The 25,365-nt window shown below is 38.8% G+C and overlaps 1 protein-coding gene across 2 annotated transcripts in view; it reads left to right on the top strand.

Moving 5' to 3' along the window:
• LOC117403685 (zinc finger SWIM domain-containing protein 6) overlaps positions 1-8,309 on the top strand; it is an 83,569-nt gene extending 75,260 nt beyond the window's left edge. For both annotated transcript variants that reach the window (XM_059012568.1, XM_059012566.1), the window contains exons 11-14: positions 2,509-2,666; positions 3,378-3,541; positions 4,361-4,442; positions 5,668-8,309. In XM_059012568.1, coding sequence (XP_058868551.1) covers positions 2,509-2,666; positions 3,378-3,541; positions 4,361-4,442; positions 5,668-6,530 — 1,267 coding nt within the window. In that variant the 3' untranslated portion in view covers positions 6,531-8,309. The remainder of the gene's footprint in view (positions 1-2,508; positions 2,667-3,377; positions 3,542-4,360; positions 4,443-5,667) is intronic.
• Positions 8,310-25,365: the final 17,056 nt, after the last annotated feature.

The raw sequence follows: 25,365 nt of genomic DNA, 5'->3' as shown, positions 1-25,365 counted from the left end.
TATGCAAATAAAGCATTACAAGAGCCAATCAAATTGCGTGGAAGTTGTCTAACGGCTTCTAAAAGCATTCACAGCATTTCAAAAGTCAAAATACAGTAGCTGCATACATGTTTCACCCTATTTGGGGCTCATCAGTACAGCGCAACTGTATTTTGACTTCAGAAAGGCTCAGGAGAGTCAGAAAAAACAAGTAGCCTTTTTTTTATATATATATATATATATATATATATATATATATATATATATATATATATATATATATATATATATACATATATATACATATATATATATATATATATATATATATATATATCACCTTTATAATGCTGTAGTCAGGAGCCATAGTTAATAGACTGTTAAGAGAAAGGGGGAGCACTGTATGTATGTATGTGTGTGTGTGTTTGTGTCTATTTTTTTCTAAAACCCAACACTGATACTCTTAACCAACTTTTTATTTTTCTAACTTCATGATGTAGTACAGTAACCTTGGGCTTTTAGATCTAGATCTAAAATTTAGATCTAACTAAACTTCTTTCACAGTGTATGATTTTACACACATGTTTAACTTAAACTGGTAATTGGGCAGAAAATATGAGACTGGTAGAGGGAAGTTGAAGAGGGATAATATATATTGAAAATATGGAAAAGGTAGAGGGAGGCTGAAGAGGGATAATATATATTGCAGTTTAGATCCATAAAGATAATTTTAGGTTCCTAAAATAATAAGAATCTGTGACCTGCATATTTTAATTGTTGAGCAGCCTGAGGCATTGTATCAAATGGCACTATAAAAAGCACTTCCTTTCTAATAATGCATCTGTTAAATTCAGTGACCAACACTTTGCAGCAGGAGACTCGCAGTTCAAATGCACAACTAGCTTTGTTGCTCTTGTATGCACTTCCTACAGTGCACATTACATTTCAACTAAAAAGATGCATTGAGAGTCTCTCCTGGTGTTCTGCATTCCTGCTGAAAAGTGTATCTAAAGTGAATCCAAAAAACGAGTTATTCTGATGTCATACCCTCCTCGTAGTCCCAGGTGACTGACAGTTTGCCTTTTTTCTCCTTTGTGCAGAATCTACTGTTTTGAGTTGTGATTTTGCCTGGCCAGTTATTATTATTTGTTTATTTAGCAGACGCCTTTATCCAAGACTTACAGAGACTAGGGTGTGTGAACTATGCATCAGCTGCAGAGTCACTTACAAATACGTCTCACCCGAAAGACGGAGCACAAGGAGGTGAAGTGACTTGCTCAGGATCACACAATGAGTCAGTGGCTGAGGTGGGATTTGAACCGGGGACCTCCTGGTTCCAAGCCCATTTCTTTAACCACTGGACCACACAGTTGTTTGTTGAATGGTACAAATGGAGTGTATCTGTGATATACACAGGGGTTCCAGTGCTCAGGCTTGCAGGGATTACACTGAAACAGGAAGCATCCTGTTATATCTGGGGGAAAAAAACAAAAACTTTATCTGGGGGAAAAAATAGGTGGGGGGGATTTTTCTTAATACTTATTTATTCTTGCATTTCATAAACCTATTAAAACAAAAACTGGAATTTATAGTTCTCTGGTTTGATATAAAAAGACAGCAGACTCTTACATAGTGTGTAACAAGCATGAAACACCATGCGAGTAAAAGGGAGCAATGTTATCAGTTACCTTCGCTTTGCCTGTTAGACAGTGTCAGAGCCACAGCCCCTGCTGAACTGTAGTCCACATAACGTTTGCCTCGGCCGTTCCGCTGGATTGCTCAAAGGACACATTTGGCTGTAAACTAGTGAATTGTCACATCACGCTGTAATAGAAAGGCAGGCAGAATGACCCACTAGGTTAAAGCTGATGGCAAATGTTCAAGGGCATTGTGGTAAAAAAAAAACAACAAAAAAAAGAACTAACGTTTTAAACCTGGTGAGTGATCAGTTCTGTGTTTCTGGTATTATTTATGGCTATGCTTCATAGTGCTGGATGGGCAAAAAAGTTTTTTTTTTTGTGTGCAATGTTTTGAATTCTCATTCTAAATACAATATTGACATAAAACGAAGGGCGTTGATTTTAAAAGTGTAGGTCTTGGTCTGAAGTAAATTAAAATAAGGACTCTGGGAAAGGTTTACAAACTTAAGGACATTCTACATGATTATTCTGTGAAAATGGTGTGTATATATTTTATAACATTTTCTAGGGCAGCTACACAGAGTTCTCAGGTCCTGCAAATGTTATTAGCCACTAAAGTATTTGTGAATTAAAGCATGACGTTGTTAAGCTGATTTCATTAGCAGTTTTGAAAACCTCCCCCTTTGTGTTTCTGATATTTAGCTGTTTGATGTGACAGCTCTCCTGCCAGCAGTGTGACTGAACTCAGAGACTCTGCTTGCTTTGCTGCTGAGTTTTTAGTACAGCCGGGTGGCATGGGATCAATGAAACAACAGATTGGTTTAATTATACATTTCATTGGGTTTTAGTAAGTGAATAAAGTTGGCATATTACATTTTCTCCTTCGCAGGTTACCAGTATTGGAATCTACAGCTCCAATGGGAGACATGTCCCGGCCTCACCACATTGCATCTGTCGTTCCAAACCGGTATCCCCGCTGGTTCACCCTGAGCCACATTGAGTCTCAGCAGTGTGAGCTGGCATCGACCATGCTAACAGCAGCCAAAGGTGAGCGCTGTCAGGATGTTCCCATTGACCAAAGACTAAGCATGCAAGAGCTGACCATGGGAATGTACGGAAATCATAAAACCAATCAAATGTGTAACAAAACTCACAACCGTAAGGAATTAGTATGTTCTCTATTGCTCATGTTAAAGTGAAAACATCAAAGAAACAACAGAAATATAGTGCTCAGCATTAACCAAGTAGCTGCATGCATAGCAATGGGCATTATTACCTGTTTATAACTTTAGAGCTGAAGTATTTGTGACCACTATGACATTTTTAAAGTACTCCTAAAACTAATTATATTGTTATGAAGTTAATTAATAACCCCAGAGCATGACAAAGCAATGAGTATTTATTTCATGTCATATTTGTAATGCACTAAATCAGTGTGAAATATGGAACCGCAGTAAATACACATGCTTCTAAACGTCCAAAAATGACATGGGTGATCTGTTTCTTTGATTAAATTGAATTGCTGCAATCTGAGCTTATGTCTCAGGGTATTATTTATACAAGAAAGTATGGATAAGCCTGCAAAGGATACGTGCATTAGATTTGTGTTTTAATAAGCTATTATTATTATTTAATATTATTGTTATTGGTATAGTTTATTGTTATGAATAGTAATAATAGTATAGATTTTTTTTATAGAAATATGATGATCATTTCATAGAAAGAATTCTCATTTTTGTTTTGTGTAACTGCCTGCAGGTGATGGTCGGAGGCTAGAAACAGTGTTAGAATCCATCCAGAAAAATATCCACTCCTCATCACACATCTTCAAACTCGCCCAGGACGCATTTAAAATCGCAACTCTCATGGACAGTTTACCAGATATCACCCTGCTGAAAGTATCTCTGGAGCTGGGTCTTCAGGTAACCCTCCCTGTTTCTGTTCATAGTCTGAAAAATAGCACTGGGACACTGGACAGACTGGAACTGGCAAGAAACACACAGCTGTTCAAACTAAGAAACCACGACAGCTTTTGAAGTCTACTAAGGAGATGTGTGTTGTTGAAATGAGCTTATTTTTTGCTATGCAGGGGGTCTCTCTTTCAGTGAAAGGGTTATTCTCTGTTCTGTTCGTGGGGTTGGTGGTGGAAATAAAACGGGAATTTCTCACAGCTCCTTCCCTGCTGTATTCTGGGCTTCAGGCCTCCCTGGCACAAGCACGTCCAACAGGGATCGCTGTGGGGCTCCACATGAGTCCGATAAATATTCAACACTGTGTTTCTGAAGCACTTGATCAATAAATAATCATTTATTTACAGTGCCATTCATGACACATATCAAAAGAGTGAACACTGAGTATAGCTGGATGATTACAAATAGCATATTCTGAAGAAGCTGCATATACTGTAGCCCCAGACATCATTACCTTGTTTTCAGTGTACAGCAGTTTCAAATGCTGCTTGATGGGTGGGTTATTCCTTCCCTTTGAAAAAAGCTCTTGCATGCATATATACCCTGGAACACTTTTCTCCATGTTTAAGTATCAACTACAAAGGAAGAACTGCAAAAATTGGTACACTTGAGCTTGAAGGACCCTAGTGTAAGGAAAGAAGACCATTGGTTCTATTTCTTTGTGTAATAATTTTGAAGTGTAATCAACAAAAAAAAAACAGGGGGAGGTGGGGGGGGACTAGCCACCAGCACGTCTGCATGTTAATAATGTCATTGTTTTGTTTCTCCCAGGTAATGAGAATGACGTTGTCAACGTTAAACTGGCGACGTCGAGAGATGGTGAGGTGGTTAGTAACTTGTGCCACAGAAGTAGGTAAGTGGGTCATTCTTTAAACAGAAATCTTAGCCCACTGAGGTGCAACATCTAGTTTCCTGGGGTGTTAGGTTAAGAAAAGCATCAAGGCTGCTGTATATTATGGGGTCATCTGGACCATAGCAAACACATGCTTGCAATGAAAATGCTTTTACAACAGAGCAAGTGTGTTAGGAAATGACTAGCATGTTTTATTATTGAATCTCCAGAATCAAATATTGGTTGAATAATTTGCTTAGCAATGCAAACTTGTCTAAACTGTACAATTAACATATACACTCACCGCTCGTTATATCGCCCCTCGCTATACTGCGGATTCGGATATGTCGCGGTCCTGGAGTTGGCACCCCATTTTTTACAGTCTTAACTGCGCATGCCTTAGCTGCAATATACATAGGCGAATTCATTTTGAATTACTGTTTGTTTTATTTCGTACTGCATCACAAACAAAAATATACAAAACAATCAAACAAAACATTAATATCATACTTTTGTCATATACACACACACACTGCACAATAACACAAAGCAAATTCAATATCTACTTGCTGAAGTGGTCTTTATTTTAGCCAACGAGGTCTTCACTCGTGGCAGCAATGCACTAGCAAAAGTCACAGGGCAGTGACGTCGGCTCCCTAGCAACAGGCCTCCTATGTTGGGAATGGAGTCTTTCAATACAGTGGGTTTGTGCATTTGAGAAAGGAGAGTAAAACTCATCAACTTATTTGGAGACTTAAGTTGATGAGAAGTAATTACCGTCCACAGTGCGAATTAAAACACTTCACCCTGAACCCATTTACCTTTGCTGCCAGTTCATTCACATTGAATACTGCTCTAAAAGAGGTGGTTTGCATGTTTGCTTTCAGAATACCTTGGTTGTGATAACATCACATTTTCCATTGCAAACATTTGGTGGAGGCTTAAGGTCTTGTGTATCTCTCCCCACTCTGACCTCTGAATATACTATGAAGACATTTTATGGTAGTGCTATAAAGACAGTATAATAAATTGAGTTTCTGTAATAATACAGATAATAATACATATGCAACTAGCTACAATGCTTTCTTCAGTTGTGAGCACCAAAATAAAATCAGTTTATTTTTTTTACATCATTTTCCTTTTATCAGCATTATCCCAGTTTTGACATATATACATTTTACATAGGGTTGCATGTTGTGATGCAGCTTTGTTATTGAACCTCTCTCTCTTTTGTTCTGTCTCGCAGGGGTTTATGCATTAGACAGCATTATGCAGAGCTGGTTCACGCTTTTCACTCCCACGGAGGCCACCAGTATTGTTGCCACGACAGTGATGTCCAACAGCACCATCGTGCGGCTGCACCTTGACTGCCACCAGCAGGAGAACCTAGCGAGCAGCGCGCGAACCCTGGCCCTGCAGTGCGCAATGAAGGACCCCCAGAACTGTGCGCTGTCCGCTCTCACCCTGTGTGAGAAGGACCACATCGCCTTCGAGACGGCCTACCAGATAGTGTTGGATGCTGCCACCACGGGCATGAGCTACACCCAGCTCTTCACGATTGCGCGATACATGGAGCACCGCGGCTACCCCATGCGGGCTTACAAGCTGGCCACTTTGGCCATGACTCATCTCAACCTGAGCTACAATCAGGACACGCACCCTGCCATTAACGATGTGCTGTGGGCCTGCGCGCTGAGCCACTCCCTGGGCAAAAATGAACTCGCAGCCATCATCCCCCTGGTGGTCAAAAGTGTCAAGTGCGCCACCGTGTTGTCGGACATTTTGCGGCGGTGCACGCTGACCACGCCTGGCATGGTGGCACTTCATGGGCGCAGGAACTCTGGGAAGTTAATGTCACTGGACAAAGCCCCACTAAGACAGTTGCTAGATGCCACGATTGGGGCTTACATTAACACCACGCACTCTCGGCTCACACACATCAGCCCCCGGCACTATAGCGAATTTATTGAGTTCCTTAGCAAGGCCAGAGAGACCTTCTTAATGGCTCACGACGGACACATTCAGTTCACACAGTTTATCGACAACCTAAAACAGATTTACAAAGGCAAAAAGAAACTGATGATGTTGGTCCGGGAGAGATTCGGTTGACGGAGTTCACGTCTCGTTCTTTTTACTTGAGCCTGCCTTTGTACCCTTTTTAACTTAAATATGAAAAAAAAAAAAAAAAAAAAAAACAATTAACAGAGCCACACCGGTATTATATGTGTAAAAAACTGTTTAGTTTGCAAAAAAAAGAAAATTGTCATGTTGTGAAAGTTTGTGTGTTTTCTTTTATTTGTATGAGAGAGAGAGAGAAAGAGGTTAAAGAGAAACGTTTTGGTTTACACTGAGTATATGTTGTCAAGTGGCAAAAGCCCACATAGCTCTCCTGTTCTTTCTGTATACATTCACAGCCTCAAAGATGAAAAATATGGCTTTAAACCAAACGAAACACCTCCATCCTAAGTGACAAGTACCTCGTATGGATTCAGCTTTACTCCTTCGTAATTCACCCTTGCATTTCAGTGTATTTAAAGAGCAAGAAAAGAATACAGGTAAATAAATGAATAAGTAAACAAATACATAGACATAAATAAATTAAACAAAACAAGAAAAAGATCTAATCAAATCCAAGGCTGACCATGTGGCTTTGCAGTGCTGTTCATCCAGAAGCATGGCACACAGTGCTTGTGCATGTGGAAACTTAGCGACTGTCAACATACATTCTCAGGGATTTCTCGAAAAAAAAAAAAATTACATAAAAAAAAAAAAAGAATGAAAGCATTTATTGTACTGTATATATTATAGTATATGTCTGAATATTGAAAAACAAAAAGTATACGTTAACTAATTTATAAAGAATATTCTATGTAATGCAAAATACTTGAAGCTGCAGTAGCTTGGTTTTAAACAAAACATATCAGAAGGACTCAAGTGCGCCTTGCTTCAGGGTTGGCTCAGGTGGTTAATTTATATGCTGGGCATCTATGCAGAGCCACCTATTCAATTGCATGATTGGACTGGTATCTATTTAAAACAAATAAAACAATAAATATATATATATGCTTGTGATGGGCAACACAGATAAGATGGACAACAAATATAAAGCCAGAGCAGCAAGCCTTAGCATTAAGAATACAGTAGGGCAGAATTAGGCTTTGTGCCTACTAGCCTAGAAATATTGAATTGGAAAAACAAACAAACAAAAAAATCTTTTAACAAAAGTAAAATAAATAATTTGGCCTGACCGCATTAACGTCTTTTCCGCAGTGATCTGAGTCTCTAAGCTCCATTTGTGCACAACAACATTTACATATATATTCTGCTGATATCTTGACTGTGCAGGACAGAAAGTTGCTGTGTAGGTCTGACTGTTCTATCTTTTTTTTCTTTTTTTTAAGTTTTTCATTTTCTCTAGAATTCCACAAACAAGAACAGCCTTCCTATCTTGCCTTGTCTTAATGCTTTAAAATAACCAAACTGGAGATCTAACTACCAAACTTGTTCATTAAATGAAAGCCAACCAACTTTGGTTCCAACCTAGTGTCTTTTAATTTAGCTGAATGGTTCTGTATCTTGTGCTTTATAAAGCAGTTTTATTATGTTTTTTGTGCAAAAAGTTGTCTAGTGTCTCTTGTTCCCTTCATTAGAGAACTTGCTTGAGGTATGTTTGTAGTTTTTTTGTTTAGGAAAAATCATGCTCTCCATTTTATTTATTATAATAGGTAAGATTGTACTTCATCACCCGTGTAAACATGCTCATGAAGTTGAAATTAAGATTTGATACACTGATATCAATTTATTTATGTAACTAAATCACTGTTTTATAAACTTGTTAATGATTCAACAATTTTTTTGTTTCAATTAAAATTAGTTTTTTGAAAGGTATCATCGTTTCTTAGTGTTTGTTCGTGTTAAATAAAGCCACTTGTAACACATGCTGCTGCCAGAAGGCATCATGGGATATGTCCTTTCTGTGCTTTAGCTGTATCTAACAAATAGGCCAAACAACCTCTTCTAATGTGGATTTTCTTTTTCTTCATGTTGAATGCTGACTGAATTTAACTTCGATATGTTTTTGACATGGGGCATGTCTGTCTAAGTGACCTTGGGGGCAAAACCATTTTGTTTTGTTGTTTTCTTGTGTCTTTGCATAGACCTTTCAGTGATAATGAGCCCTTTTCTGTGCATCGTTCTTCAAATTAAACAAAATGAACCCTAATAAGAAACCCTAAACTCATGAGCTAATTTCAAGATTGTTTTTTTTAATGCTTTTTTATAAATAAAATTAAGTTTGATATTCACAGAACTGTTCAATACATTTGTAAAAGTAGCCAACTAAGAAGACAAACTGTCTTTTGAAATAACTCATTGGAATAACTGACATTTGAAATAACTCGTGCAAATAGGAACCATTAGCCCAAAGCGTACATGGATTATATACATTGACCTTTTTTTAACCTTGCTAAGCACGGAACGCACAGACTTCTGTGTACTTTTAGTTTGTTACAGTTTTACCCCAGAATTTTTGATTGATTTCTGTTTGAAACTGTGCTGACCTTTCATTGAAGTGGAACTTCTTCCTCTATTGCCTAATTGCATAAATAAAAACAAGCTTGTTAGATACAAAAAAAGACATTTAGACATGCTAGGAAACATCTGTATACATCTTCTAAAAACAAATTAATCCATGACTCTGCATCATAGCTGCTGCCATCAACAGTGAAGTTCATCAATTATTTTAATAGACTAATCAACACACTTTCGAGGCCTGAAAGCAGAGAATAATTATTTGTCATCCTGTCCTTTTACATTTTAAATTAAGATGAGATGTCTTTGGGCTGTACAATATGCATAATAACCCACATTCTTCCACTGGAGTATAAAGATGCCATTATGGATGACTTCCTGGCTACTATGTCAAAAGTCAATAATAAATGTAGACTGTACTAGATGGCCCACATGTTTCAAAATGAGCCTTGATATGAGGCAATGTACTTGGCTTTAAATAGCATTTGCAACCAACTTTGACAATTGTAAGGAGCTGCTCCAGTTCTAGTTGTCTGCTATGTAAATATGTCCACAATAGTCCACAATATAAACACGTAATAATACATTATCAAGTTAGTTTTACCAATTAGTAACAGGAATGTACAGTATCTGAACAATAAAACAAACCCGTTCACACAGGTAACCTTTACCTACTTCTCAATGTCACCCGGCCATGCCTCAGGAAATTCTTGTTTGCTGTATATCCCTTGATCAGTTCAAGCTAGGTTTGCATAATTGGTACCAGAAATTATTTTGAACCTGAACTCTGTTTTTCTGGCAATTGCAGACTAAACTGGATTTGAATTCAGCAGTACAGGATGGCCACCTACTGTAACACACCTCTCATAGTTGAATAGAATGTCCCTACCCATATTCCATCTTGGAGTGTTGCTGGTAGCTATGCTCTATAATTTTCACCAGTAGGTGTCTGTCTGGAATTTTGCTGAATTGCTTAAAATGACTAAATCAGACAGAAATCTTTCATTGTAATGGATAAAAAAAAATACCTTGCAGCATTATTTGAACCAGCCTTCAGTTTATTTGGCTAGATATTAAAATTGCTGCTTTTCTGTTTTTTTTTTTTACACTTTTTTTCTTCCTATTAAAAGGAGTGAGAAAATGGATTGGATTATGTTTGGCTGGTGTAGAAACATACTGTGCCTTGTGAATTCTGTTTTTCATTTCCTTATAACCTCAGAACGGTGTTAGTAAAAGGGTTGGGATACCAGATGACTTTCAGTATTCACTTTGCTCCGAAAGATGATCAATTTGTGAAGCATACTGCTTTATTTTTTAATTCCTTTTCCCAAATTCTGTATGTTCCAGGAGCACATTACGATGTTAATTGTAACCACATATTCAGCAGTACTTTCAGTCTTCTACTAACATTCTGCAGCAAATGCATTTATTTGTGTCTTCTGATGAGGTTTATGCGGCATGTGGTTTTGCGCTTGCATGCTTTCCCGGCTGTGGTGGGGGAACTGAAGCTTCTCCAGGGGAATACTCCAAACCCCAGGGGTTAATAACCCTGCTGCTTCATCAAGCACTTTGACAACTGCAAAACTAAATGCATTTTTGGAGTGGGATGAGGTGGTGCAAATATCCAGCTCTGGGCACATCTCAATGTAACAAAATACCCAGAAAATAGTGAAAACGAATCGCAGTACATGGGCATGGAAACTGAGCTGCTGCAGCATTGCAATCAGGAGTGGTTCCTCTTGGGTAGACTGGAGGCTACCCTACTTAGCTGAGGTTTAATATTAACATCTACTGATACCTGTGCATTGGAATTTGAAAGTTATGTTTTGCCCTCTGATCACAGTACAAGGAGCTGCCAGGAGCATGTGTTCAGTAGCATCCCTGTACTTCCTGTACTGTCACACTGCAAACAACAAAAGCAGTTTGAAAGATGCTTTGAAAGTCACCCAGTATTGCTGATGGCACAAGCTGTACTGTGACGCTATTGATTCTCCGCCCCTGCTGAATTCCATAAGGTATTATGTCATACTTACTGGACTCTCCTTGTAGAGCAGCTTGAGGCAGTGTGGAGATTTGACAGTACTCGTGTCCGTGCTCCAGCGCAGCCAGTCCAGCACTGTTGATAAGCCAGGGATCCAGATCTACACCTGGGTGTGGGCAAACTGAGAAAGGGTTTGCTCCTGCACTTTTCTGGATCAGAGCTGACCATACCAATCTACAGTCAGAAACCTATAGCAAGAGCATCAGCTGCATATGCCAATGTCCAGGGCCACAGTGTTGTTTTTTAATAGCAGTGCAATGCTTTGGAAACAAGGCTGCATTGTGTTCTAACACTTTTCATCAGTTTATGCCTCTAGCTCAGGCATGCCAGCTCCCATTCATGCACTCCATTTATCAGACCCACACAAAAAACAATAATGATAATGAATGCTTCCTTTGTAATGTGATTGAAAATGTAGTTATTTCTTCAATTTCATATGGAATCTTACTCTTGTGTGAGGACCAGTGGACACAGTGTATTCTGGTGGATGTATGGGTGGGGACTGGGAGCAAGTTGATCCTGACAAATGTCCTCATTAACACACCCAATAAAGTTACCAAATTAAAAATGAACTACTAAGACAATTGGGGTTCTGTAATTAGTCTTGTGTTTTTTTTCATATTAGTTTTAAAACAGTAATAGGTGTATTTTCCTTTCAGTAATAATAATTTGTAAAAGAGTAAAATTGGGAGTTGCACCCAAGATTTAGCAGTGAAGCAATGACAGAGATTTTAGTTTCCAGCCAGTGAACATTACTAGTATCAGTCAGCACCAGATACTTGACACATAAGCAGTCATCCACTGAAGCCCACTTCGGGCATTGTATCCATTTGTGAGTGAACACCAGGTGAAAAATCAATGAAGCCAGAGCATTACCCTTATCTATCAAGACTGAAAAAATGACTTATATTAGTGCTTGCTCTTTGAACCAGCACAGGCATGGGAAGCCCTTTGGAACCCTATACTTTGAACAGGAAAGTGCAGCCTCATTTGTTTTCTTTTTTCTTCTAAAGCAGTCAGCTACATTTCTCCAAACATGAGCAGTAGACCTAGTTCCAGTAAATTTCCTTAGAACCTTCTGCTTATTCCTTACTTAAATATCTTGACTATACAACCGGCCTCAAACAGCTCTTAGGAGAAGATTTATAGCGTCTTGTAACTTCACATGAAACTGTTGTACTTGAACACAATGGGCTGCATTCAATAGACCAAAAAACAACTAAACTTCCAAACAGGAACTGGTTAATCTTGCTATAACTTTAACGTCCTGACTTCTCTGTTGGGTTAGTGCAGATAAGGACTGCCATAGAGGACCCTAAATGCATTGTAGAATGCTGTATCTTTGTGTACCAGGAGCTGAGACTAAATACATTCCACTGGCAAACAGACAGGCTAAAAGCTAAGCCAGCAGCCAGATCAGTAGCCTGTCTGCCAGGTCAAGATGAAGCATGAAACTCAAAATTGAAAGTTTTAAAAGAGCTACTTGAGGCTTTGTACAGTAATATTCAGTGAGTGAATACAGAACCTAGAAGGCTGGCTACACTGTCAGCAATTAGTTTGGAGGTCTCAGTTCATTACCTTGTAGTGCATGACATTGACCTACTACAAAAATCTGTAGGTTTAGTGGTTAGGTGGGGGTAGGTTTTTGTTTTTTGTTCTTCTTTATATTTTTAATTTTTAATTTTTTTCTTCTTCTTTTTCTTCTTTATATTAATATAGGTCAAGGATGATGAGAAATTCGGTAGTTAAGTGTACTGTACCCTATATATATATAAACAAAAGCAACCTCTTCTTAAATCTGGCATAGGCTACAAGTGAAATGGGCTGATAATAGTCCACACCACAACCACACAATTGAGCAAAATTCAGCACTCGTAATAATCAGAGAGGTGCACTGGCAGAGATTCATGAGCTCACGTTGTCCCCATCTGCACCGTATTTAATTGCAGCTTGTTCTATTGGTCTCATTCTTTTTCGTTAGAACCAAATTTACACCTAAAAATAAAATCGATTTGATAGTTACGGGGTGCTGGGAGCTTTGACCTCTAGATGAGAAGCGGAATGTTCAGGAATGTTCCGTTCAGTTACAACTGCATACATTTGAACTTTGAAGAACAGTTCACTGACACAAAGCAAAATAAACATTATCTACTTCTTTCTTTCTTTCAATTTTGTGAAGAAATGAGTTCTCATTGAATGATACTGCACTTGCAGCTACAGAATTGGTATATGATGTACTGTCATATACAAGAAAGGAATTCAGTCTCCAGAGCAGCTCCTGGACAAAAAAAACCTCCTCAAATCTAATCAGCCAATATGCCTCAACCATGCCCTGGAGGGACAACTTATTAGGGAGTGGGACGGTAGTCATCTTCCCCCTCCATGTACTCTTTGGCCTCAAACAAAGGCACTGATTGTGAGGGAGGTTTTGTGATGTGGATGCCAATGCACTAGGAACTGGGCCGAGACCATAAAAGGAACTACGTTCAGTCATCCAATTTAAAAATGACTATGGATCAGTCCTGACATAGTCTGAGCTTGAACCAGAGGAGAAAAGGCGGGTGAATGGGTTCCTTGTGTAAAAGGCAGTGAAGACCAATACCTCTTTTCAGTTCAGAGAGGTTTGTATCGGAGCCGTTGTTTTAGTGCTGCTTTTCTATTAATCTGTAATTCCAGGTTCAGATCACATAAGAAAGGGAGACAGGTGCTGTAAGGAAGTAAAATATACCACATAAAACAAGGTTATCAACCCACTGATGCTGTTGCAGTAAGGGTGCACATGTGATTCACTGAGCATCACATGTGCTGAACCTTGGTACTGTAGCTGTGACCTGAGAAGTCTCTAATATTTCTGGAGAGGGTCAGGAAGATACTTTCACCCAAAGCAGGGACTAAATGAAAATTGCATTGAAAGCTTGGGCACTGTCAATACCACACCCTCCACTTCAGTTATCTTTAACATGTTGACTTCAGCTCCCTTATTCCCTCTGACTCTGAGACTTAGCAGCTGTTCCAGTGTCATTTACCGTTGACAAAACACCCTTTAGACGGGTTATTTGGTAGGCGCTAGTTGTTGAAGAGGGATGGGAAAGTGACATTTCTTAAAAAAAACAGACTCAATCAATAAATCATCTTAAATGGGCATTGTAGCTGTCGTCTTTAATAAAAGCTAAATGAGATCAAACTGAAACTGTTTTAGGTGGGACTACCTAAATAAATACATCATTTATTTATTTATTTATTTATTACAGGTTTTGGCAGATATTATCAGCATTTATTTTAGGTACCAAAATGGTTAGCTAATTGTAAAATAAATATATATACAGTAGAAAACATTTCCAGTAAAGGGGTTTGTTGTCTAGAATATCTAAGACCTAATTCTTTCACACAGATAGTCCTCCATGCTATTACCCTGTGTGGTATACAGTTAAGGCCACTTAGAGGCCACAATGCTTTGCCTGCCCATAAAACCTGAGGTATAACAGTCAATCTGACTCTCCAGACTACACACATTAACTTACATCATGTCCATGGGTTATTTCTGCAAACTACGGAACTATTGGCATACTTCATTGTTCTCACATTGAGAAAAAAGAGGCTAGGAGTCACATAAAGGAAGAGATATGGTGCTATTTTAGTTTGCAGGTCATTTGCTCAGAGGGTATATCTGCTTCCTCAAATACAGGAAATGCAGGCTGTAAAAGACCACTGTTGACAAGCAGCTCCCTCAATATGCTGAACATGAGCGACTGCAAACTTTGATCTTTTATCAAAAGGCAACCAGATGCAAAACATGAGACCCTTATCTGTAAAACAGACTGGAAGCGAGGGACAAAGGAACAAGGGAGACTTAACTCTTTACTGAAAATCTGGAAACTGCTGCAACATAAAAAGACATCTGTTAATATTTGTAGCAGCAGAATTCAACTGGCAGAAGCTATCACTCTCAGTTGCTATGTAGTTACAAGACAGCATCATTTCAAGTTGATTGGTGTTTGCAAATATCCATATCCAAAGAGCAAAAGAGTAGCTGTCTGCTGTATTTTATAATGTACCAAGCCTAAAGGACATGGAGCAAACAAAGAAAATCCTGGGGGAAAAAACACCTAATATGAATTACCCTCACTTTGTAGGTCTCACATTTTCTTACATAAATGATGTTCATATTATGGAAAATGAGTGCTGTATTAGATTTTTAATGGTGTTTTTTTGTTGTTTGTTTGTTTTTTTTTCTGAGGAGAGACACATTATTGCAATGGCTCCTGGGTGTTAGAGTCCTTGTTAAAGGAATACTCCGAGTTTTTTATTTAAATTATATTTCCTTTTAAGAGGAAGAGGTGACGGTCCTAATTATCACAATTTGCTATGGTTTCAATTTTAGGTTAGTGAACAAGTCTGTTATACTTTTGTGACCATTTTAATTTGAAAGGCTTGTTGACAGCAGTAGCGATGCTTTTTGTGCCTCTTTAGTGCCTCCACTGAGGCATATTACACACCACATGACCAATACACAGCAGCAGTTACAATCAACAGGACCGGACTGCTCTGTGCAGTGCCCCTAATCCACATGAATAACACACCACACAGTGTTTGAAGCTAGCTTGCTTCTACCAACAGTGACTTTTTAATATTATTGTTTGATATACTGTATATGAGAAAGTACGAATTAATTCTATAAAGAATTGATTTCATTTCTTACAATCTGAATCAAATCGTATGCCTCGTGAGAAAATAATGTGCATTTAGGACAATATACAAAATACAATTAAGTCGAATGGCATTCATTAAAGCTGGTGATGTAATAAAAAATGAGAAGATATTGGGCTACAGCACAGCTACTGTAGGTTACTAGAACTTGTGCTCTTGTCCTCAAAAGCTTCGATGATGGTTTCCTCAAAGCACCCCTTTAAATCCTGCAGTCCTTTAAAAGATTATTATCTTGCCATCAGCGTTGTTCAGCATGCCTCCTTCCAAGAGAGAGCGGAAACATGCTATGATTTAGCTTCCCCCACCTTTAATCCCAGCACTGATGCTGTGAAGACTATAATAGTAAGAATAATCCCATTTATCCAATGCACCAAGACTGTCACGCTTGCTTAAAAAATTTGTTACAGATCCCCAGAATGACTGCGAGAGACCACATTAGATGCTAGTAGATGATTGATGAAAGAAATAGCAATATCAAATGTGAGATATTAACATCTAATTGGCAATATGGTTTGTTAAAACAACCAGCAAATCCCTGAATATGCTTCCATGCACTTCTCCGATAATGTACGTTGCTTCAGAGGTATTTTAACATTACTTATTCTATAGCTCAAAATTTAGATGAGCCTTCACTAGCAAAGAACAAGTTTAATTTAAAGGTTTGCCAGCAGTTTGAGTGCCCATGAATCATCATTTAAAAATGTGTAGTTTTAGGAGTCATTTTCGCCATGCATTTGAATTTTGGGTGATCTCCAAATGGATACAGTGGATCCGATTTATCATGGTGTTTGAGTGCTTTTGTTGTCGTTATTAAAAGTTTCTATGCTCATTTATGCTCCCTTGAAATTTATCAGCACCTATTTCGTTGCCGCAGGTGCAATTTGTTTGCAGAATCAACTTGACACCTGTGAGAGTATCTAGGTGCTTGTTGCATGTATAATGAATGATATGGGTTTTTCAATTGTGTTTAAAAAAAGGTTAAGAGCATCAAGTGGTGGCAATATATAAACACACCTGACTAGATTTTATTGAACACGTTGTTGAATTCCCAGGTCAGGAACAGCGTAACATACCTTTAACACACTTTAATAAAGTATAAAGTGCGGCTCATATTGTACTGCCCAATGCCATCTTGACGACTAGATTATGTGTGACGATGTATTCTGACCTTTATATTACCTAATATATCATGAAAACGTAATTGGCAATCATGTGGTTTCAATGAGTGTTGACAGCAGTGTGAATAGGGTATAGGTAGCAGTCTGTTTAATCCAGATTGCTTTGAAATGAAACTGAAAGAAATGAAAACATTTATATTGTATTAATTTAGACAAACGGAGATGATTTATGTGAAACTATCTAGGTCTGTCATGAAACAGTATATTGAAATAGAGTGTAAGGTCTAAAATGCAGTAGTTGCTACAATTTTAGTATAGAATACTGTAGGGCACATTGGTACTGCATGTGCCAATGAGTAAAATGAACATGCTAATGACTCTGCATTCATACTGCTTCTTCAGATAGTCAAAACGATTTGATAAACACGCAAACGAGATGGGTGTGACCACGAGCGTGCATTAGCTCAATCAGACGGCAAAAAGTGCCATGTCTTCAGGCCCATTACGTCTACCATATGGACTCGGATTTGAGGGTGCTTTGCCAAGAATACCAGCTGTAGACCGTTTTAGCTTGCTTTTACCTCATGTTTTTAAAGAAATTGAAACATAGAAACATTTTAAAATGTTTCAAAACATAATTAAGGAGTTTGCATTTGTGCTTCCATAAAAATGACTAGTGAAAACATGATGTTAAAAACATCATGCTTATCTACTGTGTAACTGCAGTTGCCTGTATGAATTGGTAGTCAAAATGCACAGCCAGCCATGGCTTGTATCACCCCAGCCTTGGCACTCAAACAGAACTGACAGGATGCGACTGGTCTGTCTGGTCCTACAGTGGCGTTGAGCCATTTCACAGAAGACAGGAACATGCCCACAATACCATAGGCAAGACGATGATGTCACATAAATCAGCAGATCCCCAAACCCTGTTAACAGGCTTCCTTGCCAGAATTGGGGTGACGGGGCCTCTTTGTGTGAGCTCTTGGTGGACAGGTGGTATCCGGCATGGGTAGCAGGAGTAATGTTTCTTGAGGAATGCAAGAAGCTTGAAGCTTACACCTGACAGAGAAACACAGCCAGTGTCACAAGCAGCAGCTGAGCAGCGACCGTCCTTGAGAGACGTGACTCTCTAATCCTTTCACTCCCTCGAGTCGGTGATTTCACAATGAATTAGTGCACTGGCTTAGAATAGCTCCTTTCAAGTTAACACCCCTACCCCCTGGCTCTCTCAGATACACACAGGCAGCCATTATCTACCTGGGCTACTGCTTTAATACCTTTCTACTGCTCTATAACAGTATATAGTATAAGCAGACTTTTATCCCAGCAACTAGTTTGCTGTAAATGAGGCTCGGTATTAAATCAAATCTGAATAGCACCTAAAGCCTTCTTGCTAAGATTTTCAAATCCAGCTTTCATTACCGTTAGAAGAGGTCAGGGCTCTGTCTACATCGCTGACCTACTTTTACCTTGTAATCCTAGCTGGTCTCTTGGGTTCTCTGACCTGGACTTGTTTTGTGTGCTACGAACTAGGATGCATACCCAGGGAGGGAGGGTTTATAGCTGCTGGAACAATTTGCCACCCTCTATGAGGGACTGAAGGAAGGTTTCTATTTTTATGTCTTAAGACCTACTTGTTTCGTTTAGCTTTTAATAGTTGAATTGCATAATTTAATGAAACGTTGTTTAGAATAAACAATGCTTATGCAATTAGTGAAATGAGGCTTTCTGCCTATTAAATACACAGATGCATGACAATCCATTATCTGGACCATATCCCTTTCTGAAACAAAATATCTGTATATTTAGAGAGAACGAGAGTGAGAGAGAGGAGGATGAAAAGATAGATAAGGATTTAACCCACCCGCTCTATAAACCAGAAGTTCTTTGAAAGTCAGAAACAAACTTTTTTAAAATACTTTTCCAATTATTTTCACTTTAAGCATAACAGAGATAGTGATTTGTAATGTCAAGTGATTTCCTGCTTCCGAGTCATTCCTGAGCGCTGATGAAGATGTCATATTTCACTGATTCACTTGACATGGGGTGATTGTTCATTAGGCTGACATTGATTGAAGGAAGAAGGGCTCAGAGCATCAAAGGCAACTAATGTTTCTTTGGTTAACCTGAAGGATTATACAAGGTCCTTTCTTTCTCAAAGAAAGAGCATATCTCATATCTGAAATATCTATCCGCGTCAGTTTTGTAGCAAACGCTCTAGCTTATCTGACCTTATCTGACCTTTCTCCATGGATGAAAGACCATGCACAGCCTTCTATCTGAATTAACATGACTCAGAATACTGAAGTAATGTTCCGTGTGGGTCACGTATTGCAGCCAATATAAAAGATTACTGAGCTTTCAAGAAAATGTAAAATGTCAGACACAGTAACAATTGGTCCATGAAGTTTTCATAAATGTCGTTCAATAACATGTAAAAGCAATTACTAAACCTATTTGTGAGGAAACAAGCACAGAACATGGATGCTTTTTGGTGGGGTTTGAAAATTGCTGTTTAAAAATTGGCAAACATAAGAGGAACGAGCCGGATTAGCTTCAAAGCTTTGGCAAACGCCACCTCTCTTAAAGCAATCTCACTCACTTTACAACGCAATCACAATTATTTCACATTTTTTTGTTTTCCTGTCACCGCTCGTCGCTCATACTGTCTTTGGAGAATTCTTCCATTTTGATTTCTGGAAGTCCTGTTCAGCCGTGTTACTATTGCTGAAGAACAGAAGGTGGTTGAGAGGGACTTTTATTTAGAACGAAACACATCATTTGATACGCCTAAAACCAGGGATGTTAATGTGGACAGTAAGCAAAAACTATTGTGTATAGCTACGACAGTAACGAACGAAAAATCAAAAGCTAAATTATTACGTGCTGGCATCATGAAACAACGAACCATTCCAGTGCCCAGTTCAGTAGGCTGGCAGCAAAAGGAATCCAGTGTACTTAACAAGCTGTGTGGTAAAGCTGCAACTTTAAAAAGGGCTCTGAGTCAAGTTCCTCCCACCATCCTGTGAGGGACGTTTTTTAAAATGTTTGCTTTTGCCTTTAAAAAACTGTAGATAAGCAATGGGTCTCCAAATGCCTTTCCTCACATTCAGACACAAACGAAACAGACATGCATGATACATGACACACGTGTATATAACTTTGTTTGGGTGGAGCATATGTAAGCTGGAATGGGATTTGACATTGGTATATAATTGGTTCGTGTACGTATTTGTATACTGCACTGTAGGTCATTATTTGGCTCATTCTAGGATTATCCTTCCCGAAATAGGTTAATGCTCAATGAAGCGAGCTAAAACTATAATTCTAACCAATACAATTAAGCAAGACATGAGAGAAAATAGGGTATAGCCATTTATTTTAAAAAATAGTTTAAAAATTGTCATATTACATACTGTACATTACTGTACATCTATTAAAATAAAATAGAGAATTTTGCATTGAAAAGATAAGGGGGTGTCAATAATTTTTGAGCCGCTGAATGCTGTGAATTGTGACCCCTGCTTGCAGAGGATGAGTTTGGTATTACTTGCCTTTGATGGATTTTAGAACATTCTTTGAGTTTCAAGTAGAGCTCTCTCTCTCTCTCATGTTCTGATGTTTTTCAGCAGCACTGTGGCCCAGCAGCATTTTGCTTGCTAAACTTCAATTAGCTTATTTCCACTGGCAGTGAAAGTGGCATGCTGATAACATAACTTTTTCACTGTATGAATGTATTAAAGCCGTCCGCTTGAAGCAGGCTGAGGAAAGAAAGACCAGCTTTGATTGAGGGGATCTTTGTAAAAAGCCATCTGGCCTCATAAAGGTTGAGGTACAATTTGAAGGGCACTTAGGAGGCAATTGACTACTTCACACCGCTGAGCAATGGAACATGGCAGGTGGATGCACCAGCAGATGGACAACAAGATTCAAGAACTGCAACCATTATAAGGGAATGACATAATCTGACAGTATCCTGTGCAATGTGCCTTAACAAAAAATGTTTAAAAGTTGACAGATTCCCCATTGGATTCAATGCATCAGCAGCATAGTTTTTTTTTTTTCCTTTGCAGTAGCTTGGGGTAGACAAGTGACTTTCTAGCCACAGATTACAACACACATGGAATGCAAAATTTTGTGTACAATCCAGTTACACTTTCACAAGAAATCAAGGGAGCAGAACAGAGCAAGAACAGGAGATCACTTAGAACAGCTGATAATGATATACCAACAAGCAGGAGCATATCTGATTGCACATTGTAAGATGAAGACATTACTTCTAATAAATGAGTGTGCAGTAAAACACTCATAAAAGCTCATTACAGTAAAGAGTCACCCTTCTTGAAAAGTACTTTATATAAAATCAAAGTGAAACTAGACCATAAACCAGAAGTGGTACATTCAGAGGGTACTCAAAAATATTTGGATAAAAGAAGAATTTATTGGATTATAGCTCACTGTAATCCGAATTGTTCACAGGAGGCTAGGAGTGTGTGGTAAAAGTTTGGTGAAGATTGGTGCAAAGTCAAGGCAGTTATCTTGTTCATAGAGTGTTACAGATGGAGGGACGCGATCAGTGCACAAGGGCCCTGTTTTTTTAAACGAGGACCTTAAAAAATGAAGGATGAGGTCAGCGCGGCTGGGCTTCTAAGGTTGGGAAGTTAGCTTCACTTGCCACCAGAGGGAGATCATTGCAGAGGTGGAGCAGCAGTTGCAGAGGTGAGATGGAGCGGCACAGTGGAGGAGGATGGTGGAAAACTGAAAAAGCAAGACAGAGAACAAAGGGTATGATTTGGGATTTAAATAGGGAGATGCAGAGATTATTGGCAGGACAGATCAGGGACAGATCGGGGGGAGGAGCCCTAGCTCCTGCCCCCTGAATCACACAAACACAACACAAAAATGAGTTGAAAAAAAATATGAATATACCCGCAATGATGTCATCTGCATCTACAGGCTTGCTTATGAATACCGCCCATGGTATTTTCTCATAAGACCATTTATATTAAGGTAGGCTGTCAAAAAATCCATGTCTTGCTGTTTCATCAGAAAAGGTCATTTTCTACTTATTGGGAAAACCAATGTTTTGCTCATCCTGAAAATTTAAAAGCATAAATATATTGTAACGATTTTCGCATCGTTCAGTGAAGTAAGACTCGAGTGGACCAGATGGGATTCCAAATTGATCCGTTTATTTTCTTTTTAAACTAGTAGAACAGCAAATCTTTATTTGGGGTTGGGGGTTCACGCCAAAATAATAAAAGGTTCCTATTCCCTCACTTCACAGTCTTTCTCTCACTCTCCCTCACTTTTGCTATCCTCTTTTCCTCACATGCACTTGCCTTTCTTCCAATGCACTCTCGTTTTCTGTTATTCAGACTCGCTCTGGGTTCTTTCACTGCTTCACAGCTAAAGGCCTTTTCTCGTGCCTCCCTCACTGTCCCTCACAGTCTCATGGCAACCACTCACTTCGAAGTCTGTGCGCGTTCTCCTCCTTGAGGCTTGTCCCCTCCTACTTATAGCCTCGGGGGAGGATTCCGCCCCCATACACACACACACCATATGCATGCGCACACACACCCTACTATAATGCACACACACACACGCACACACACACACACACAGACACACGCACACGCGCGCGCGCACACACACACACACACACACACACACACACACACTATCTCTAACAGCATGCCCCGTTCCCTTACATTACACATAACACTGAACAAGACATGACAAACAAACAAACAAGACAAACACATTGTCCAGGACTATGCCATTGCCAGGGTTGTTACAATATGTAGGATTCAGTATTGAAGGGTGCACTGGATGACCAATTTGAACTGTAGCCCAGAAGTGTTGGGCTTGGTTCTCAGCCTCTAGGTCAGTCATCTGTGTTTATGTTTCCAGGCTGACCACTTAACAATCGCCATGGAGACACAAAGTCAGCCTGTTTATTTTGTAGGTTGTGCACAAAAGAAGATGTATGTGAACTTATAAAGAAATATTTACAAATACCCATTGCATGAACCCCAATATCTTGCCACACACTGGGCAAACAAAGAGATATTTGCAGGATGTTGAAATACAGAGCATTCCATATCTCCTTGATGTCTTTACTAGCTGACCTGTTAATGAGTTAATGAGTTAGGAGACTGTAAAAGGTCTGTGTTATTGTTGTAAACAGAATTTATATTATACGCTGGGAACTGGATCAATTCAAGCTTTGTCTCGTCTCCTCTCTTTATTGTGTCTGCAGTTTAAACATCAGGCCCTCCAGTTTTATCTTAAGGAAGAGGTTGAATGAGCCAAGTGCCTGACACTTGTCATTGGTGGATAATGCTGGCTTCAGTCAGTCATGCTCACCCATAAATGAGCCATGACAGAGATGGACTAGTGAACAGGAGCACTGCCGGTCTCTCTGCAAATATCCTCCCCTAGATACACCCTTATGAAAGTTTCCCATAGTAAAAGGAAAGGAAAATGTAATAAAGCATAGTGAAAGCATGATAAAGCATATGTAAGCATTGCAAAGCCCAGAGAGGTATTGTAAAGCAAAATTTTAAAACATGAAAAACCATGCTAAACTAGGGTAAATGCATTGTACAATATAACCATAGGAAATTGCAAAATTGTCACAGTTAACTTTTATAAGGGTAACCACAATGAATGGTGGACGTACAGTAAGAGAAAAGTCTGGAATAATAAAGCACAAGTGTAGTAGTTCTAGTAGAAACCATGTAAATGTTTGCAGACTAAACAAAGATACCACCAAGTTTGGTTTAATACCATGGACATTTGTATTATAATGAAAAAAAAAACAGTAGTAACCACGCAATTATTAACATTTCTAACTGCTGTGCAAAAACTTATCTTGTGTTTAATATGTACACATTTTACTAATAAAACCTGAACTAAAATCCATTGGTGTAGCTACTATGACTATAGGTGACCAATGATTTATTCATTAGCAGTTTTACTGGTGATATAAATACTCCCTGAGACAGAACGTCTCATTCTCTCTGGAGCCCCCTGAGATATATTTAATTTATAAATCACCAGCATGTTCACCTGTCTAAAAAGACCACTTTCAGGTGCTCCCTTGAGCAGTCGTTATACAGTAAGCTGTTTTGCCTGTGCTGTAAGTTAGAAACCTCTAATTGTTAAGTCTTGCCCCCCCCCCCCTCCTAAATCAACCTTTAGAATTTTCCCGGGGGGAGGTTCTGACAGGGAGACTGTCTGCCCATCAGGGTATTTATTTCAATTCCTCCCTGCATAATAAGCTTTAGTGTAGCACACATTGATATGTCATTCTTTACTTAGGCAACAGCATTATAGGAACAACACAATCAGTTAGAATGCTGCATTAACACTGAAATAAAAATTTGTCAAATGTATTTTATCATGTACACAATGCCATTTTGAGAATTCACCCTGATTTAAAAGATTAATTCGTCATTTAGCAGACGCTTTTATCCAAAGCGACTTCCAGAGACTAGGGGTGAACTATGCATCAACAACTGCTGCTGCAGAGTCACTTACAGTAGGACCTCATCCGAAAGAGGTGTGAGTTTTGTCTATTGTTTTATTCACATTATTAGACTACCCTAATAATAATTATGTTTTCAAATATGAAGCATACAGCACTATACTATTTCATCATTCAAAATAATATTTAGCACATAGGATGATGATGTAAATCCAAAAACTGTACTGTATATGAACTGTATACGAACGTCCTTTGAGGGAGGTTATGTGAAACTATTAGCCATTAAAACCATTATATACAGACCCTGTGTGACAAGCTGATAATCTTTGGTCTGGCTGGGCTTGTGCTGAGGCTCCCTATTGGCTACCTGTGTCTGGGGTGTTCCACTGGGGTCACAGCATGCTTCTTTGTTGTTTACTCTCTATATTATAGTTTACCCTGGAGTGCACTAATGATATGGTTTATATGGCTGTGGATTGCGCTGCCCTGTTGTATAGTGGTAATGATGCTCTGATTTGGGGCTCTTTTAAGTTTGCAACCCTTAGGCAATATGTTATTTCGTAAAAACAATAATACACATTTGTGGCATTTGTCTAGTATTAGCATAAAGCTGAAAACTTTACAAAGCCCAAGTCATCAAAATAAATGTCCATGTTTTGCTGTAATAAGAATGTGCTGTAGCTGGATTTCTCCAATGTGGGGGAATCAGGAACCACATTTTATAACACTAACCGTCGGGCAGCAGTGTGGAGTAGTGGCTAGGGCTCCGGACTCTTGACCGGAGGGTTGTGGGTTCAATCCCCAGTGGGGGACACTGCTGTTGTACCCTTGAGCAAGGTACTTTACCTAGATTGCTCCAGTAAAAACCCACCTGTGTAAATGGGTAATTGTATGTAAAAATAATGTGATATCTGTATAATGTGAAATAATGTATAAGGTGATATCTTGTAACAATTGTAAGTCGCCCTGGATAAGGGCGTCTGCTAAGAAATAAATAATAATAATAATAACAGAGAGACCTTTAGTATGGTTTGATTAATAATCCCCACTAAA

Source organism: Acipenser ruthenus, chromosome 1 (genome assembly GCF_902713425.1).
Source record: "Acipenser ruthenus chromosome 1, fAciRut3.2 maternal haplotype, whole genome shotgun sequence".
In the NCBI taxonomy this organism is placed as follows: domain Eukaryota; kingdom Metazoa; phylum Chordata; class Actinopteri; order Acipenseriformes; family Acipenseridae; genus Acipenser; species Acipenser ruthenus.
The sequence above is the reverse complement of the archived record's forward strand: the minus strand, read 5'-3'. Positions and strand labels throughout refer to the sequence as shown.